The 20816-nt window shown below is 48.3% G+C and overlaps 1 protein-coding gene across 2 annotated transcripts in view; it reads left to right on the top strand.

Annotated features, from left to right (window-relative positions):
• The window catches only part of ARMH4 (armadillo like helical domain containing 4), a 114465-nt gene extending 95720 nt beyond the window's left edge, over positions 1-18745 (top strand). The window contains exons 6-8 of one of the 2 annotated variants that reach the window (XM_008170941.4): positions 4781-4812; positions 13377-13511; positions 13742-18745. In XM_008170941.4, the coding sequence (XP_008169163.2) occupies positions 4781-4812; positions 13377-13511; positions 13742-13810 (236 nt within the window). In that variant the 3' untranslated portion in view covers positions 13811-18745. The remainder of the gene's footprint in view (positions 1-4780; positions 4813-13376; positions 13512-13741) is intronic. The other variant, XM_065593841.1, reaches the window with a different exon arrangement.
• The last annotated feature ends 2071 nt before the right edge of the window (positions 18746-20816 follow it).

The following is a 20816-nucleotide window of genomic DNA, read 5'->3' on the forward strand; positions in this document are numbered from 1 at the left end:
CAGCCTCCCTTGGCTGGCTTTAACCCTCTCAGGGCCAGTGCGGGGCACATGAGGCAACAGAGTAGTATTTCTCCTTGACATGCAAGTGAAAGTTACACTTTAGTTTTACCTGTAGTAGCACAATGCAGGGAGTATAGACCTATGTTTTTCTCTCCGTATTTCCCTTGCTTAACTTAATATTCAAAAGGGAATCCAATTCAAAGCAAGCACTTCTTAAAGGCTGTTGAAGACCCATGAATGGGGTCTGGAGAAGAAGGCATCTGTGTGTGTGGGGTGTGTGCGTTTAAGTTGTGTATTTGCTTCTGCTCCAGCCCACTGGCATAAGTTAGAACAGTTCAGTTAGATCCTGTATATGCCTCTTCCTGATCTAAACAACAGTGTCACTGTGTACTTGTCGTTTGCCACATTTCTTCCATGGCTGCATTTCAAAGTGTGTGTGTGAGACTGTGTACCTGTATTTGTTTAGGTATGGAAGATGCTATGTTAACAGAAGGTATTGTTGATTATGAAAGGGGCACTATCCAAATTGATCCAAACCTTTAAAATTGGCTTAGTTTGGTTAGTAATCACGACAGGGTTTGGACTGGATCTTATTTCTTCCCACTCAGTTTGTTTATCCCTATTTTTATCTGACAGATTTAAAGGCCATTCTCTCTTGTCCCCATTGCTATGCCCTCTCACCCACCCATGTAGGCCTGGCACAAACAATGAAAGAAAACAGAAGTTAACAAATGACTAAGCATGAATTCATATGCTAGTAAATGTTAGTAAACAAGGCTGCAGCTGCAAAGTCATCACACATGACCCTTAATATTTCTTATTCTACTACCTGCTGGTTATTTACAAGGCCACTTGTGAATTTCATGCTTTGTCCATTGTTAACCTCTGTTTTGTTACATCTGTTTTCTTTGTTAATGCAAGGCCTATAACCCATAACATTTTGATACTCTAAGCCTCCTTAGACTGTCTTGTAAAAGTGCTTTCAGTGGTGCTCTTTTAATATGCCAACAGGCACTCTTTTATACTGCAAGTGAAATCTTTGACGTGATGCCCTATAGGGATGTATCCTTTATAAATCAGGTATCTCTTCATGAAGGAAATGTGTCAGATTACATTTGGGATCTAATGCAGCTTGGGGAAAGTATTACCCGAAAGAACACCCATCCATCCAAAATTATGAACAGATCTAATTTCTTCCGCAGTGAAAAGTGTTTAAAACATAATCACTGTACATTGGTAAAAGAACTGTTTTTCACTAGTCCACTGCCTCTTACCTATGAGAGAGACATCCATATAAAACGATGGCAGATGTCCCAAAGGCTAAGCATTTTGTCTTCAATGCCTTGTGGCTGAATCTAGCAGTGCCAGTAGAATTAATAAATGGTGCTCCCACTGTTAATCATTTTCAGTTCTTTGCGATTATCTTGATGTTTAACTCCATAGTGCATGACACGAAGCAGGGTTTAATTCTTTGGTATGACATGAGTTATCTTAACTCTGAAACTCTCAGCTGGTGATAGCATGGACTTGCAATCCATTTGTAACTAAACCAGAAATCCCTTGGGAGGATACTCCCAGTTCCAGTAAAGTCCCATGACTGACCTAATGAAGTCCCAGACTGGTGTATTGCTCCACGTGGGACTGCATGTACTCCATTTGTTGTACTTAAAGTACTGCACAGGATCTTTTTAGGGGGAATAAGACAAAACGCCACATTTATTAGTAATACATGTATTTATTAACACTGTATCATATGCATATAATATATTACACTTACACACACACACACACACACACACAAACACACTCCGTCTTGTTGTTACCAATTAGTTGCTCCCCTTAACTGCACTGGCCAGGTGAGTTAGATGGGGGAGGGGGTGGAGCCGGGCTTCTGCCGATCCGGATCGATGCTCCCATGTTGACAAGACGAGACCCGGGGTCCTCTGCAAGACACCTCACTTTTATAGCAGCTTTTTTCTTATGCAAATCTATACCAGATTCAAACTCTGTGTCTGTGTCCATTGGTCCTTTGTGTGCTGCTTTCTTTTGAGTGTTGTCCCAATGCTGCAAAAAGGGTGTTTCCAAAAGAAGGTGCTTGTTTCTAACCCCCGAGGCCGTCGGTATGTCTGCTTGTCTTTAATGAGCCCACTTGACACGTTTTATTGTCCTTGGGTCTGGCTCCCAGCCCCTCTCCAACAGTTGAGGCTATCTGGAGGTGCTGCCTTCCATGCCTTGCTCATCCACACCTCATTCATTCAACAGGGCAATTGATTAAGAGTGGGGGGGGGGAGCTCTTGTTCTACTGCTAGCAAAAAGAAATTTTTCTTCTATCTTATTCTATCCTTAGGGACTAGAATATTATACCAAGGGCAATGCAAAGTTTCTAAATGAGGCTTTGATACAAAGTCCCATGAAAACAGAGGTCACACGTGGGTAGACCCACCACAAGGTTCTATGAAGAGGCACAATGTAAAGTCATATGAAAATTATTAGAGATTTATCTACACATTCCCTAGGAAAGAGTGTAATAAAAGTCACAAATCCAGCTGCCATAGCAATGCACCTACAAGGGGACAGCTCGTCTAGGAGTCACCAAACAGACCAGTGCTGGTGCAGCACCATGGAGAGCTCCTTGGATGTCCCTTTGCCACACAGCAGTAGACGTCTGCAAAGTCTTTTGAGTCCTCTCACCAGCACACAGCATTCCCGTAGCTGCTAGTTCAGCGCCTCAGTGGTAGCAAGAGCAGACTGTCTAGTGTAGAATGTTCACCAGTGGCCACAGGTGTTTTAACCACCATGTCTTCTAGGCTTACTCTGAGCAATGGTAAGTAATACAGTGCTGAATGCACCAGTAGCTGGTCTCCACTCGTGCTCCCACCATTTCTGCGATCAGTAGAATTGAACTAGTGGGTACAACAGTGGGAAACATTGGGGGAGAGGGAAGGAGACTGGAGCAGGCCCCTTCCCTAAGGGGCCACATTTTAAGAGCTGTGTGCACCAGATAGTCCTGCATAACCCTGCATGACCTTCCTGTAATTGGGTAGAAACAGGGAATTATCTAGTTATCTTGTGTCCTTTCTCCTTTGGATGTGTGCAGAGTTGTAGGGACTGAGCAGATTTCGCCAGGGCAGATGCCGGCACTCTGCCTCAGGGACTGCTTGAGGGAGCATGCTGAAGAGTGCTCCTGAAACCAGCCGGTGAAAGGTGTAGCGTATGTCCCTTCCAGCACCAGAGGCCAGCAGGTGGGCAGTGGGGACTCAGACCTGTCTTCACTCTCACCACAGTACTCAGGGGATGCTAGGTCAACATCTTGCCTTGATCACACATAGCTGGAATAAGAAGACCCTTGAAATGCTCTCCCATTCTAGTGCACCCACTCTGGACAAGCCAGAACGCAGCCCTATGCATAAGAGCTGTCTGTGAACCTAATGGGGAAAGGAGTTTTCAGTCACCAAGATAAACGTACCCTTTTACAGAGAAAAGAATCCTTCTGAATGGGAGAGTTCAACAGAAGCAGACAGCCACACTGTCTGGAGAATCTACAATCAGGGCCGGCTCTGGCTTTTTTGCCGCCCCAAGCAAAAAATGCCCAGCCGGCCGGAGCAGCAAGTGGGGGGGAGGGGAGAAGGAAAACAAACCAGCAGCAAAGGTGGGGGGTGGGAAACAAACCTGCCCCCGGCTGGAGCGGTGGGGGGGAGAGAACAAACCAGCAGGCCACAGCGGCAAAAGGGGGGGGCGGGAAAAAAACCTGCCCCCGGCCGGAGGGAGGGAGAGAACAAACTGGCCAGCCGGAGTGGTGAAGGTGGGGAGGGCGGGAAATAAACCTGCCCCCGGCCGGAGGGGGGGGGAAGAGAACAAACCGGCAGGCCAGAGTGGCGAGGGGGGGCGGGAAACCAACCTGCCCCCGGCCGGAGCAGTGAAGGCGGGGGGGGAAACTGGCCGGTCAGCCGGAGCGGCAAAGTGGAGGGCGGGAAACAAACCTGCCCCCGGCCGGAGCGGCAAGTGGTGGGGAACAAACTGGCCACCCTGCTGGAGCGGCAAAGGAAAGAAAAAACAAAAAAACAAAAACAAACAAAAAAAATACCTGCGGGGCAGTGGGAGCGTGGGTGCAGGGGGACTCCCGGCCTTGCAGACCCCGGGCAGCGGGGGCGGGGGGGAGAGAGAGAAGGGGAGTGGCCAGGGCTTCCTTAAACGGGGCGCTTGCCACGTGACCCTCCCGCTGCGCCGCCTGCCGGGAGACCTCTGCGCCGCTCCGGTTGGCAGGCAGGGAAGGACGTGGGCTGCCCTGCCGGGCTTGATGCAGGGCGCTCCCCTCCTCCGCCCCCTACAGGATTAGATGGAATGCCGCCCTTTGGAATCTGCCACCCCAAGCACGAGCTTGCTCGGCTGGTGCCTGGAGCCGGCCCTGTCTACAATCGACCACTCACCACCAGATTTTTCCCCATTGCAAACTCTATACACATGCTGGGATGAGGGAACCGAACGTGGAACATTAATCTTTATCTCCTTTTCTTTTTCCCTCTTGAGTCCAGTGAGGCCCGGATCATGCAAAACGATGCCAGTTCATCTCCCATCAAGCAGAATTTGTTAAAGTTTCTTTTCTGGCTGATTTGCTGCATTCTGTCTACTTAATAACTGAGAAAATATGAAACCTAATGAAAACCTTTTCCATCTGTCAAGTTTATTGTGGCTATTTGTAAACAGCATTGTTACTTATGTTATATTAATTAGATACAAACTATGACTGCATTCATATCTTTTTTTCTTCCTTATTTTTTAGTGAGAAGCTGGATGGAAAAGCTAAAAGATAAGGTAGGAAGCTCTTTATTTCCCTTGATTGATTTTAAAGACAATTAAATTTGGACTTTTGGAAAAAAGAAGTCTAGACCGGTGAAGTTATTTTGGGGGAGTTCTATGGGTCACTGAGATCTGGCTGCATAGCTTCTCTTTCCTCTCCTTCCATTTCCCGGTTCATGAGAGGGAGGGAGCATTTCTCTTTCCATTCCTGGCTGCTGGAAAGGCTGAAATTTTTTTTCTCCCTCTTTCCTTCTTGTGTCCCTGGAGGCCTGGGAAGGGTTCTCAGTTGCTCTGCTCTGTGGGCGTAGCACTGCCCTCAGGCAGGGAGGGTGCCTGTGCCTAGTGCTGTTTGCTCTACCGAAGACTGAGGTGACGTACCCCCATGAACATGCGCTTCTAAAGCACAGGGGGAGTGTGACTGTTTTTAGGATATGATAGTTTGTGTTCCCTTGTCCGAGTGCAGCACCCCTCCTTGGTACCACTCACGTGCCTGTTCTAAACCCCTGCCCTTCGGATTGCTGCCCGACCTTCCTCCCTTCTCCCTTCCGGCCTGACCTCCGCTGTGAATCCCTCTCCCAGCACAGTGTCAGGGTGCGTCTATACTGGGTCTACACCTGCAGCTGGCTCAGGCTACGGGGCTGTTTTATTGCAGTGTAGACTTATGGGCCTGGGCTGCAGCCAGAGCTCTGGAACCCTCCCACCTCAGAGGGTCCCAGAGCCCAGGCTCTGGCCTGAGCCAGGATGTCTACACAGCAATGAAACAGCCCCACAGCCTGAGCCCTCTGAGCTCGAGTCAGCTGGCCCGGGCCAGACGCGGGTGTCTAATTGCAACGTAGACACACGCAGAGAGAGCGCGCGCGCGTGAGAGAGTTGTCGGTGGACTCAGGGAGGACCTCTTCCACCAACTGCAGGGTGGGACTCAAACAGCTTCTCAGACATTGCCCAGGGAGAAATACAAATTTCGTAATGTTGTGAAGCAATTGCAATGTTATTTCAGTGACAACAAAGAAACGGCAACCAAAGAAGAATAAACCAGGTGGCCCCTGGGCTTTAAAACACATTTTGTGACTCACTAGGGCTTAGAATCCCTTTTGGCAAGACTAGAATGAAAGCTCTCAGGGCCTGGACAAATGATCAGAAGGGGAAAATAACACTGATCCCTGAGTCCCAGCAGTTCCACTCACCCCCACCCAGCACCACCTACCCGAGCCCATCAATGTAATGGGGGAGAAGGGATCAGGATAGCGGTTTTCCTGGAATGGCATGTGTGAGGGGATTAAGGTGAGTTTCTACCTGTCCTGTGTTGAGGTGCTTGTCTGCCTGTACTAGCGAGGAGGTCCAGTGTGGGGCTTTTAGCAAAGCATCTTAGCCTAGGACTCAGCCAGTCGACCCCAAGATACTCATAATGGGAGTGGGGAGGGGGGGGAGGGAGAAAACCATCTTCATGATGAAAACCAAGACCAAGATTGAGTGTCCTGAGTGACTGTGGCATGCACACAAATGTGTCGCCTGCTAATGCCAAAGCTACCCCGGTACATTGCACTGACTCGGTGTCATTTTTCTTCTCACCGAGTGTATATCTTTCCTTTTTCTCCTCCTGGCACTTCCCTCTCCAGCTTTTTCCTTTCCCTGTTGCAGACGCCTGTGCGCTTTGCAATTTCAAATTGGAATTGCTCTGTTCTTTATAATATCGATTGAGCCTGTTGCAAGGCTGGTGCCATATTTCATTACTGTGCCCCCACCCAGGCTTTACTGCCGTTGTTCCAGTGTAAAAAAAAATCAGTTAGCATCCACATTACGGCGGGATTTGCCTCAGGGCAGGTCTTCACTACAGGGGGGGGGGGGTTGATTTAAGATACGCAAATTCAGCTACGCGAATAGCGTAGCTGAATTCGACATATCGGAGCTGACTTACCCCGCTGTGAGGATGGCAGCAAAATCGACCTCCGCGGCTCCCCGTCGATGGCGCTTACTCCCACCTCCACTGGTGGAGTAAGCCCGTCGATTCGGGGATCGATTGTCACATCCCGACGAGACGCGATAATTCAATCCCCGAGAGATCGATTTCTACCCGCCGATTCAGGCGGGTAGTGTAGACCTAGCCTTAGATTCACAGACATACATTCAGATTCACACATACAGAATGGGAAGAGACTGTCTAGGAAGGAGTACGACAGAAAGGGATCTAGGGGTTATAGTGGACCACAAGCTAAATATGAGTCAACAGTGTGATGCTGTTGCAAAAAAAGCAAACATGATTCTGGGATGCATTAACAGGTGTGTTGTGAGCAAGACACGAGAAGTCATTCTTCCACTCTGCTCTGTGCTGGTTAGGCCTCAACTGGAGTATTGTGTCCAGTTCTGGGCACCGCATTTCAAGAAAGATGTGGAGAAATTGGAGAGGGTCCAGAGAAGAGCAACAAGAATGATTAAAGGTCTTGAGAACATGACCTATGAAGGAAGGCTGAAAGAATTGGGTTTGTTTAGTTTGGAAAAGAGAAGACTGAGAGGGGACATGATAGCAGTTTTCAGGTATCTAAAAGGGTGTCATAAGGAGGAGGGAGAAAACTTGTTCACCTTAGCCACTAAGGATAGAACAAGAAGCAATGGGCTTAAACTGCAGCAAGGGAGGTCTAGGTTGGACATTAGGAAAAAGTTCCTAACTGTCAGGGTGGTTAAGCACTGGAATAAATTGCCTAGGGAGGTTGTGGAATCTCCATCTCTGGAGATATTTAAGAGTAGGTTAGATAAATGTCTATCCGGGTTGGTCTAGACAGTATTTGGTTCTGCCATGAGGGCAGGGGACTGGACTCGATAACCTCTCGAGGTCCCTTCCTGTCCTAGAATCTAGAATCCCAAGGGATGGGACTTATACTGGGGCTGATTTTTTTTCATGCTACTTTATATTATCTAGTAACACTTTGTTCCAGTTCAAAAAAATAAACACCCCAAAATAAAATGCTAAATAAAACCACTCACTCACCCTCTTGCGTCCTTTTTCCTATTGAGATTCCTAGTAAGATTTAGGTTTAATATTTTCTCTTCTCTGCTCAGAACTGCATTCCTGAACCCCTTACTGCCTCCTGTCCCAATTCTCCACCAGCCCATCTGATCTCTGACAGCTCAGGCCCTGTGCCGAAGGGAGCGTGCCGTGGTTCTGCGCGAATGCTGCGTGGAACCGCTTTGGGAGGCAGGGAGCATGTAAATGAGCCATCCATGCAATCCTGTCTCTGTCCTCCCTTCACGGGCTGTGGAAATGCCACAGGGGATGGGCAGATAAGGGGTCACTAAACTGATGTCCCCTTTCCTCTTTGGTTTTGGGGGGCGGTGGTTAGATATCATGGGAGTGTCTTCCCCCTCTTCCAAATGTCATGAGGGGGGTTCTTTACCCCAGTTAGCTCTATCCCACTTGCAGCCAACATGTAGAGTGATGCCCTGTGTGGCCTCTTTAAGGTCCTATGTTGTTGACTCTTCCAAGCCCTGTGGAATCAGGCAGACCCTATTCATGTGCAGAACCTGCCAAACATCACCTTCATGGGAGCAGTCAGGTTCCACCCCCGGTGCTGGGGGCAGAGGAGTGGCTACACAGCTGCCCCTGAAGTGGGGTTTCCCATTGAGTATACATGCAGCGCTCCACAGGCTAGGGTGTGAGGGAGTAGGGCCTGGATTTAGCCCATACTGCAAGCCTTTGGCTACAGGACCCTGACACAATTGCATGAGGAAGCTCTAGAAAGGAGCACAGATTTGCTAGGGTCATGGCTGGCTAGAGAATCAAGATTCTGACACAGAACAAACACAGATTTCTGGATTGGGAACCATGCCTGGGCTAATGCTAACAGCAAGCGTTTCAACCTCCCCTCGCAGTCTGCACTCACAGCAAAGTTCCAGGAATAGAAATGCCCATAGTGTATTAATTAGGTCACACAATTAAGGCACCTTAATTAACTCTGAAACTTAGCCATTCAACTGTATTCTTCCTAACCTCCTTTTGCAGTAACTTTAAAGCAGGCAGCTGTCTTTCCTTTTGAGTGAGGCTACATTTTCAAAGAATGCACATGCAGCATGCAGTAATGTGCCATTAAACAACCAGTGAATGCAAACAAGCAGCAAACACATTCCTCAGGCCTTGGGATACAGGGATAAAGCTGTTACTATGGGAAAAGCCATTCCTGTACCAGACAGACAAGGTGGGTGAGGTAATATCTTTTATTGGACTCTCACCCACTTTGTCTTTAATATCCTGGGACCAACATGGCTACAGTCCTGTAACAGCTCTGATAAAGCCATGATATTAAGAGGGGTTTATGATGTGGACAATGTATAAATCAGCTCTCACTAACAACTTCTTTCTCAGGGGAGAGTATGTATTTTCATTCTCCAGATTAAAATCCAAAGGCAATGCTTGCCGAATAGCTTTTTTCCACTTAGTGGTTTATGGAAGAAAAGCAATTATGGTTAAAAAGCATGTGTCAGATTTTTCTAGCTCAGGGGTGGGCAAACTTTTTGGCCTGAGGGCCACATCTGGGTATGGAAATTGTATGGAGGTCCATGAATGCTCACGAAATTGGCGGTAGGGGTGCGGGAGGGGGTGAGGGCTCCGGCTGGGGGTGCAGGCTCTGGGATGGGGCCAGAAATGAGTTCAGGGTGTGGGAGGGGGCTCTGGACTGAGGCAGGGGGTTGGGATGCGGGGGGTGGGTGAGGGCTCCGTCTGGGGATGTGGGCTCTGGGGTGGGGCTGGGGATGAGGGGTTGGGAGTGTAGGAGGGTGCTCCGGGCTGGGACTGAGGGGTTCGGCTGGTGGAAGGGGGATCAGGACTGGGGCAGGGGGGTGGGACACGGGAGGGGGTCAGGGGTGCAGGTTCCAGGCGGCGCTTTCCTCAAGCAGCTCCCAGAAGCAGCACCACGTCCCCCCTCCAGCTCCTACATGGAGGCGTGGCCAGGTGGCCCTATTTGCCACCCCGTCCGCAGGCGCCGCTCTGCAACTCCCATTGGCCGCGGTTCCTGGCCAATGGGAGCTGCGGGGGTAGCGCTTGGGGCAGGGACAGTATGTGGAGCCCCCTGGCTGCCCCTACGTGTAGGAGCCGAAGAGGGGACATGCTGCTGCTTCTGGAAGCAGCGTAGAGTGGGGCAAGCCCCCGACCCCACTCCCCGGCTGGAGCTCAAGGGCCAGATTAAAATGTCTGAAGGGCCGGATGCAGCCCCCGGGCTGTAGTTTGCCCACCTCTGTTCTAGCTTGAGACTCTCTCAGCTGAGTGTGTATGATTGCAAATGAATGAGGACCAAAACTAAAAGGCCCCCAATTTCAGCAGGCCTCTGAATTGTGCATGTATCCATCTATATGTGTCAAAACCTTGCATTTGTGTGTGCATATATGGAAGGGTAAGGACCTGGCTGACTAAGCTGTGTGTGCAATGCCAGAGCTGTTTGCTCGTGCAAATGTTGGGTGCATCCAAACCATAGGAGCACTAAAAATGTGGTCTAACTTTCATTTAAAACAGTACAATGTAAAACAACACACATTTTTTTAAAAGTGTTTTTGTAAATCTAGAAGTTATTTCCAAAATATTCTCTTTTTTTGGTTACTGGCCATTTCCCAGATTATAAACTCCCAGGCAATGCAAATTTTCTTATAATCAATAGTGAATTTAAATCAGGTTATCCTCGCTGCATTTCTCTCGGCGGGGGTTTTCTTCTTGGCTGAGTTACATGTTGCTTCTCAGCTAAGGTGACCAGATGTCCAATTTTATAGGGACAGTCCCGATTTTTGGGTCTTTTTCTTATATAGGCTCCTATTATCCCCCACCCCGTCCTGATTTTTCACGTTTGCTGTCTGGTCACCCTCGCCTCAGCTGTGATAACAGCATTCCCTTAGTAGCACTATATTCCCCACTTAAATTATGCAGCAGGAAATTCACCCCTCCTTACAAACAGACAGAGTAATTTGGCTTTGTGCATGGAACCAAGTGGGAGTGGGATGGAGTTGGGCATTTACCCTCTTTCCCCAATCTGTGGGCACAGTCTGGGGCTTCAGTACAACTCCTCTGCCGCCACTATTTCAGCGGCTGGGCTGGAATAGCATCCCTCTGGGCAGGAAATCTTGGGCCACTGGATCAGTTTAAACATAGGTCCTGTCACCGCCCTGTTATCATGTCCACAGCACCTCCCTCCCCATTGGCCTGTCTGAAGCTAGTACAGAGACCTCCTCTGGGACCAAATTTTTCAGCCAAAACATTGTCTTGGTGGAAAAAAGCCGATTCAGGTTGACCAGAATATTCAGCAAATTTGTGTTGATTTTGGTGACTTATTTCAGTTGGGGAAAAAAATCATGAGTTTTGTTTTGACACCTTTGATCCAAAGCAACGTTTTGTTTCAAAATTACCTTCAATTTTAATTTTAAAACAGGGTGGGGAGACTTGAAATCAAAACAAAACACTCTAGTTGAAGCATTTTTTCCTGACTTTTTGATTTGTCCTAAATTTTGAAAATGTTCAATTTTGGGTTGACCTGAAACAATTTTTCTCCCCAGGATTTCCCGCAAACTGAAAAATCCATTGTTTGCCCAGCTTTCATAAGCAGTGCAGATTCCCTGCCAATGCCAGTTTGGCCCCCATCGATGTGGTGTTCTCCTTATTACAGAATGGAGAGCTTGTATTTAACAGCCTAATTATTTGTATTAGCAGGAGCGCCGCCAGCTTTTCTGTTGCCCTAGGTGGCGGAAGGTCCCGCCCCGAAATGCTGCCCCCCACAGAGGCGGCGGAAGGTCTTGCCGTCGAAATACCGCCGCGGTCGCCGCCCCCCAAATTATAGCACCCTAGGCCACCGCCTAGGTCGCCTAATGGGTTGCGCCGGCCCTGGGTATTAGCCCAACAATGAACGCCCACGGCAAGCCAGTATGTCCTGCTCTCTGCAGTCCAGAACCCCACCTTCCAAAATGGAGGATGACCAGTATTCTCTGCAGCCATATGTTTGCACGACACACACTCATGTGCAGGGCCGCCGAGAGCGGGTTCGGGCCCTGGTGAAAAAAATTTTTCGGGCCCCCCCAGCAAGGGCGGACCGGCTAAACAGGGCCAACGAGAGGGGAGGGGGGGAGCCGGGCCCCCTTCCGGACCGTCGGGTCCCGGTGATTTGTACTGGCTTCCCCCTTTCTCATCGGCCCTGCTCGTGTGGACTCACATCCCCCGACATCCTTGTACAACAGCTATTCCTCACACACACGCATGTGCGCACGCACAGGCACAGACCCACCCTGGCAGATAAGTGGGACAGAAGGCCTTTGGGTGGAGGGTGACGTTAGCCCTGGCTGAGTGGGACTACAGTTTCAAAGTATGCATTTTAAGCACACAGCAGCGCACAATTAACCACGCACCAGGGAGTGCAAAGAAATGGCCGTGATTCCATAAGAGAACTGAAGCTCGTGGCCAGTTGTTCCCTACCCTGAGCTCATGTAAGCCCAGGCCCCTTTATTTCTGTGCTCTGAATTAGGCACCCCTCATTTCAGGGGCGTGGTGTTCAACATGCAATGGGACTGTTGTCGTGCCCGTCTAGGCACACAATTAGTTATAGACATACAACATAGGCTTTATTCTCTCCCCCACTCAGTCACCAGGTAGCAGTGACACTACGCAACCTGCCCACAGCATTTGCAATCCAGTGCCTCATTTATTTCCTTTCTTAAGAGTACGGAACTGTGGTAACTCTTGTCAAATCCTGCGTTTTTCATTGTCCCTGTGCAGCCATTGGAGCACAGCTGGTTACAGGCTGGAGGTGAGCGAAGAGTCATTCCAACTCTAAACCCCAGCCAGCCTTAAAAAGACAAAGGGGCAAATTCACACTGACATACGTAGGTAACTCGAGGGATGTCAGTGGAGTTGCAGCCAGTGGAGACTTTAACCCAGAGTTTGTAATGGAACTTGACCCTGTCGAGGTTTGGCTCCGGCAGGGGTTTAAAACACGTGAGGGGGTTGATGTTGTCTGAAACTCATTCAGCCTGTCCCTAATCTTCAGATCCCACAGCGCTGAGCGCAGTACAAACACCTCAATAGGCCAGGTCGTGCAAAGAGACTATAGGCTATATAGCAGATTATCTTGCTTTCACTAAAAACTGATTGGGGGGGCGGGGGCGCTGATTATCCTATATCTGCCTTCTGCAGCATTCCTACACTCTCCTCTGAGGCAGCTGGCTCTGGTTACTATTAGAATCAGGAACTGGAGTAGAAGGATCTCGGGTCTGATCCAGTCGTCAGCTCCTATGTTCTTATGCAAAAACTGAAGCTGATACATGTGTATATCTGAAGGCTAGACCATTTATTTTGTTGTGGCTCCATGCATTTTAAAAGGGATAATGCTACCGCTCCTATAAAGCGCTTGGAGAGCTACTGATGAAAAGCACAATGTCAGAGCGAGGTGGTGTTATAAATAGTTCTGAGCCCTTCCCACTTTTTTCAGGGGTGGCTGTGTTTGGGAACATACTGTAAAATGAAGCATAGAAATATACTGCGGTCTTATGCTAGTAGAAAAAGGACCACCTTGAATTGCTTGCCTCTTTAGTATTGCTGTGATTGTCTCCTTTTCATGTAGGCGGGATACATGTCTGGGATGCTGGTTCCTGTGGGGGTTGGTATAGCTGGAGCCCTGTTTATCCTGGGAGCGCTCTACAGCATTAAGATCATGAATCGCCGAAGGAGAAACGGCTCCAAAAGGCATAAAAGAAAGGTACCGCACATGTAAAGAAAACCCAGATCTGCTCGCCTGACCACTCTCCTGTTCCCATTTCTGGTTCATAAAGTAAATACAAGCTAATTGTGGAGCGTCTTTGTGTGTTTGGGTTGGAATGGATCACTGCTGTAGATTATATTAATTATAGTGGGGGAGGGCGGGTGAAGGAATTGAAAGTTTTTGCCCCTGTCATTGAATCTGTGCCATGTTTCTTTTCTTTCCCTTAGCAGAGGGAATTTAACAGCATGCAAGATCGAGTAATGCTCTTAGCTGATAGCTCTGAAGATGAATTTTGAACCTGACTGCGGAGCCGTTGTGATTTCCAATGACTTTTTCAGGGGCTAGAGGAGAAGAGGGAGCAAAAGGAAGGCGTTTGTGCTGCATCACTGCTATCAGCCACCACGTGCCACTGTGTAGTGGTTTTTACATCCTGGCAAAACAGGCATGTTGTATTCTAAATGTAATGCGCGATGATGTTTGTTTTTACACAGTAGTGAGATTACACATTCACACAGTGCACCTCATTGAAATGCAGAATACGTATTGTTACAGCTGGAGCTGATACTAATGGATGATGGCTTTGTTTTGATCACAGTGTAATATTTTTGTTCCAGCTGATGGTAACTAATCATAATTATTGCTGTCACCTAATTTCAGGATGGAAACCTTCACCGAGAATGACTTCTGTCCAATTAGTTAACTGTAAATGTTATATTACCGGAGCTAGAGTTTGTCAGTGCTAAAATTAGCTGTTCTGCTTAATTAACAAACTACACACTTGAACCGCCTCCCTTGTCAACAGGGAGACGCCCAAGTACAGTCCAATTATAGACATAATAATAGACTCATTTGTACATTCCTTGCCCCAATTTCCCTTGTCCTTTTTAAAAATCCTCCTTTTAACTGTGTTCCATGTTTAGGGAAAACATATGGAAATAGCAACAAAACATGATTCATAGCCTAAATATCCAGTGTAGTTTTCGCCAGCATTATAACAGCACAACAAATGCCACCGCCCGCACATTGACAAATGCTAAGATGCTCTTTGCATGATCTCTTAGCTTTTATTCAGTGTGCCGCTGGAATATCAAGCAGGCAAAAGCAACGGAAAAAGCAGGCTAGCGAGTTTTCATCTTAAGGAGCTTGTCTGATTATTTGTTTGGCGTGGTTCACCTATCAAGCGGAGCTCTGCCCTCTTAGCGGTGCTAGAGAAATAATAATCGAGTGTCTGTCTCTTTTCACAATTGGTAACTAACTCTTACAAGCGTCACAAACACCTGTGGCCCTCTGCATCATGGAAGGTGCATAATGCTGTGGCTGTGTCCTGTCATCTGATTGATCAGGAAAGCAGGTGGTGTGTGGGATACACTACAGAAGGCAAACGAAGCACAGGCTGAGGGCTCATGCGAAAGGAGCTCTCCTCCTCTTGAGTACTGAAGAGGACCTCACCTGTGGCGGACAGATTTTTTTGGACCAGATTTAGATCACGTTTAGAAGTTGTGCCAGCACAAGGCTGCCGTGCATGTGACTGTAGATGGCTAGGCAGTCACGGCTGGGGTACGTATGGTTATAGACGGTGAGTCAGGAATTTCTCAACGAACACACAGAAAATAGAGGTGGACTAAGGCTAAACAGAGCCAGTTCCAACAAAATGTTGGGGTCCCCCTGGAGAGTGTCTTCCTTCAAGCACCCCTCTGGGACAGACTTTCCCTCCTAGCACCTCCAGATAGACTCTTGTCTTCCACGCCTGGGTCTTTGGTCTTCCTGCCTTGCTAGGCAGTCCCAGATCCCCTGGCAGCAATCACCTATTTGTTCTGTTGCCACTTGCTACTCTGCCGCTCACTGGTGCTCCCAGGTGTCTCTGTCCATGAGGTCTGGATCTCAAGGATTCTGCCTAAATCCACACGAGAAACATATAGCAATTATTTAAATTTAAAAGCGCCAGGGTTGTTTGTTCTTATAACAAATGGTTAGTGCCTCTTTCCCTCAGAGCTAGGGATCAGTCCTAGCTAGGAGAAGCATTTCCTCTTGAAATGAATGCCCACTCTTTTCTTTCTCTCTCTCTCTGAAGTTGCTTGGAGGAGGGGAGATGGTTTTGGGATGTTGCTACATTAACAAAATGAGGAACTTTGCTGGCTCAACTACCTGCTCCAGCTGGGGCGTCTGATAATGGGGAGGTCTTTTCCTTTGGACTTTTTGAGGAGGTGGCAGGGCTTGTGGCCAGGTCTGATGGTGGAAGCGAAGCCTTCAGCAGAGTGACCTTCATCCCGGCTCAGCTTAATTACTGTTGTCTCAGCCGGAATCAGCTTTTATCAGGCTGGGAGTAAGAGACTATACAGGCAACTGCGGGATATTTGTGGAAACTGTTCTTCCATCTTAAAGGGGGAGGTGCAGGAAGAACGTCTGGGCTAAGGGCATGAACCATTCTGGAGGAGTGAGTGTATCTGACTTAGGAGCAGCAAGGTTAGTAACTGGGCTCACTGGGCTCTTTGCCAGCGGCGATGCCCTGGAAGACAGATCTGAGCTGGTAGCGGGAAGGCGAGCTGCTGGGGCAGATGAGAATCAGAGGACTCGGGATGGCTCAGTGAGACCCAGAAGGCTGGGAATCAGGAGGGCTTTCTGCAATGACAGCCTCTGCATTGTGCTCCTGCTAGTGATTGTTCACAAGGGGTAACAGCAGGGTGGGCTCTGTGCAATAGATGTCTAGCCTGTGTTGATTGAGCAGGAAAAGAGGAAGGGTGGGGGTGGGGGAACCCAGTGCTAGGAATGTTAATAACGCTGCTGTGGCTGCACTGTGGCCTTGGCTACACTGGCGCTTTACAGCGCTGCAACTTTCTCGCTCAGGGATGTGAAAAACCAGCCTCCTGATGTAAGCTAATCCCCTCGTGGAGGTGGAGTACCTGCAGCGCTGGGAGAGCTCTCTCCCAGTGCTGGCACCGCGACCACACTCACACTTCAAAGCGCTGCCGCGGGAGCGCTTTGGAGTTTCGAGTGTAGCCAAGCCCTGAAAGGAGGCTAGGGCCCCTCAGGTGGGGATGTCAGCTTGCCGGATTGGAAAAGCTGCGAGTGAACCGCCCCGGCCTTTCATTGTGCTAATAAAGCCGTAGTTTGGGAAGCGCTAACTTTGTACGCTCAACCATTTCTCTCTTCCCCCCACTGTCATTAAGTTCATAAGAAATTAAAAGGAAGGCTGCCTGTGGAAAGGATGAAGCTGCATTTAAATGAAACAGCTGCATGTCTCTCTTCTTGTCTGTCATGGTGTGTTTGACAGCCAAGAACAGCTCGGGAATATCACGGATTTTATTCACTCTGCCCGTGCCAGGCGCGTGTGCTCACCACAGGGCTGTAACAGCTGTGTCTGAAGTAGGGTCTGACAGATAAATGCAAACGTCCCAATGGTTAAACAGCACTTAGGTGCGAGAACTAGGGGTGCAGGAGGGGCTGCAGCACCCCCGGGCTTGAAGTGGTTTCCATTATATCCAGGGTTTGCAGTTTGGTTCCATGGCTCTCGGCCCCCCCACTATACAAATTGTTCCAGCGCCCCTGCTTATGGTGCGACGTGAGCCGCCGCAGCAGGAAATTCCAAGCTCGCTGAGATGCGCTACACTTCCTGGTCCTGTTCAGTGTCTGCCTTGTGGTCCATCTGGGGGCCAGGGTGCATCGTCCTGTGGAAAAAGCCTATGGGAAGCAGCAGAGGGCCTGCAAAACTGTCAGGTGACGCTCAAGAGGACCTGATCCAAAGCCGGATGAAGTCGATGGAAAGATGCCCATTGATATCAGTGGGCTTTGAATGAGGCTCAGAGTTTCCAGCTAATCTGCCCCCCACGCAGGGTGCTGGAGAGGAGGCAGGTGACATAGCCTTCCATAGTGTTTGAAGGGAAAGCCCCAGTCTGGCAGATGCAGGGACATCCACAGAAAGGGCATTTCCCTCCAGGCTTTTGTTCTGGGCCCCCTCAACATCATGACTCCCCTAGGAATGGGGCTGTCATTTGCCAGGCACGCCCTGTCTGGGCAGAACCATCCTCTCAGGAGGGCTGCAGGCATGCAGCGCAACATAGTGCAGATTCTAGCAGCACTGGTATAGACAACTGCTTGGAGAGCCTCGCCTCTGATGAAGAGCATGCCACAAAATCCAGCTGCAGCCTGGATCTTGTGATCCAGCTCCCGCTCTGCACAGACAAGGAGAGACGACGGCCAGGCCCATTATTAGGCTGCCAATGAAAAATCATTTTGGAATGGCTTTGGAAAGGAGGCCGGGCCTGAACTAATGCCCATTGAAGTCCATCGGAGTTGGAGCTGGCCCTCAGTATGCACACACCGTTTAACTGCGTATCCATGTAGGGCCTGATCCCAAGACAGACAGTGGAAAGACTTCAGAGGACTTTAAAATTATTTCCTAGACAACAACCTGGGTTTCCTACCAGTAGTTGGACAAATCCGTTTGAAACAATCGGGATTCAGGCTGGGTGGGAGTCGTGTCCTGTCGGAGTAGGGTGCCCAGATAGCAAGTGGGAAAAATCCGGACAGGGGGTGCAAGGTAATAGGTGCCTCTATAAGACAAAGCCCTGAATATCAGGACATCTGGTCACCCTATGTAAGCTGAAACTTCCCATCTCTTAAGGCTTTCTTGATTTTATGTGTACTTATGTATTAAAATAAATCACTTCTGGTTTTTTTTTAACTGCTTTTTTAAAAATATAACAACCGCACTTGTTTCTGGCCCTACATTGCAACAGTGGACTATCAGCCTCTGAAAATAGGGGTGTATCATGAAAGCGTCGGCCCAGTTATAACCACAGTGTAGTGGTCCCTTTGCTTGGCACGAGGCAGGTAGCTTGCTTCTGTTACTCACGGGTGCCTGGTTAGGAATTTCATGCTAGCACAAGCCACAATTTATTGTAGGCATCACAAAAAAGAATTTCACTGTTTAAAGTTTTGGTTCAAATGGGAGGAACAGGCCTGCTTGATGTGCAGTTCTTGTCATGACAAAACGTACCTTCACTGTACAGTTGCTGATTTTAAAACGTCTATCATGCTGGATGTTCACCTTCTATTAGATTGATTTTTTTTTTTTTGGGCTGCATGGCTTCCACAAAGTGCTAACAGCAGTCCCTTGTGCTTTACTGTGGTTTTCTATTCCAAACAAAAACTACTGCTCATATTGTACCAATGGAATGTAGCACTTTGTTAAATTAAAATATCAGAAAATAAAAGCTGTCCATCATATCTAACTTTGATTGACTCGCATCCTTGATTTATGGTTTGTCACTTTCACTGGCTTTTTTTATTAATATTTAAATCATATTTTTAAGACCCAAGTTTGCCTTTCTTTCTTGTCTGATTTGTTTGCATGTTTTAGGGGCCTATGCAAAATTCTGTCTGGGACTGACTCGTGGTATTTGTGCAGTTTTCCGAGAGATCCAGAAATAGGTTCTACAAATATTTCGTCAAGAAAATAGGCCTGTTATCAAGTAATGAACTGGTGCACAGATGGCGATTAGAGGAAGAATTTATTTTGTGCAAATGATACAGAAGAATGGAAAGCATTTGAAAGTGAAAAATGTCGACCATATTTTTCTAACATGTGTACACTGTTGTGTATGCAATATGCCCGTTGCATGCATAGGCCAAAGGCTGGAGTATACGAACGCCTTTGCATATACACTACCCTAGTGTGTGGGTGCATCCCATGTGTTGCGCATGCATCTTGAGAACATGCAAAAATGGACAAGGCTGCTTAGGCTCTTAAATCGTAATGGCTAAAATTCATCATGTGGCACCTACATTCGCCCTCTGCGGTGTTTCACTAACAATTACATCTGGTTGAAGTTTTTCATCCTAAATATTTTTTTTTTTGACATAAAATGTTTTCCTCTCCACCAGAACGGGTATTTCCTTGGGGTTGTCCATTTCAACAAAACATTTCCCCAACCTGCCGATATTTTTTTGGTTTCAGTTGCAGAAAACGGAAACATTTTCTATTTTCATGGTTTTTGTTTTGATGAAAACCTGAAATTGTGTAGAGAAAAATTAATTTTTTTTCTTCCATTTTTTGCTAAACTTCAGAGGGAGCTTCTCCCCCCGCCCCAACTCTGAATCTCCCTACAGGGCTCTAAGTACAGAGTACATCTAGGGTTGCCACGCATGTGGTAATGTGGCTGACCCTTTGGGGTCAGAAGCAGGAGCGCCGCCAGCTTTTTTGCTGTCCTAGGCGGCGGAAGGTCCCACCCCCGAAATGCCGCCCCTGACAGAGGCGGCGGAAGGTCCCGCCCCCGAAATACCACCGACGACCGGGGCGGCCGAAGATCCGGCCGCCGCGGTCGCCACCCCCCAAATGTTAGTGTCCTAGGCGACCGCCTAGGTCGCCTAATGGGTTGCGCCGGCCCTGGTCAGAAAAACATTTTGGTATATGTGAGCAGAGTTTAAAATAACTTCTCACTGTACTGGACGTAGGTGCTGATTGGGAGCCAGAGAACTGGAATGCAATAAAGGGGGCTGTGTGATTTCTTGTTTGCTTCTTGATAACCAGTGCGGGGGATCAGAAGCACAGTTTGTGACTGGTTGGGGAGTTTAACTTCAGTGTTACCCACCAGTCATCTGCTCTCCCTTTTGCAGCCTGCCTTGACCTTGGCATTTCCAGTGAGGGCTGCCCCTGGCACCATGGGTCTCTCCCTCATCTGGTGTAAAATGGGGTCGTCCTTTAAAATCAAAGGAACGACCCTGATTTCCACCAACAGAGGAGCTGACCCTCTGGCTGCTCTAGGCCTGCAGTAGTTCACACATCCTCTTACAGTGGGAGGGCTGCGCGTGTCCCAGACAAGGACAGCCTGTTGTTTGCTCTGCTAATGACATGCCCATGTGTCCCTGTGACTGTAATGTAGGATAGGACGGTGTGTATGAAGATCCTGGCCTGATCCTACACCAGCGAAGTCAATAGAGGTTTTGCCAGTGACTCCAACTGGACCAGGATTTAACTTGGCCATCCCTGTGATGCGATGCATTGACAGCATGGTTGGCATGTATACAGGGTATGTATGCGAGGGTGCGGGATACCTGTTGCAGTTGGATATACAGATACAAACCTGTATGATTCTGCTGATGCAAAATCTTTTGCAAGTCCACATCAAGCCACAGGGTTTATTTTTTTAGTTTAACGCTGTTTCAGTTAAAGCGCTTCTTGCCCTAGTTCCCAGTGACTTTGCTCTCTGTCCCTTGTACAGGGCATGGTACTGGAACAGAAATGAGGAATCTGGAGTGAACATTAGTCCAGATTTCTAATGAAAGAAGCACAAAAGCTTCTTG

Source organism: Chrysemys picta, chromosome 4 (assembly GCF_011386835.1).
Source record: "Chrysemys picta bellii isolate R12L10 chromosome 4, ASM1138683v2, whole genome shotgun sequence".
In the NCBI taxonomy this organism is placed as follows: domain Eukaryota; kingdom Metazoa; phylum Chordata; order Testudines; family Emydidae; genus Chrysemys; species Chrysemys picta.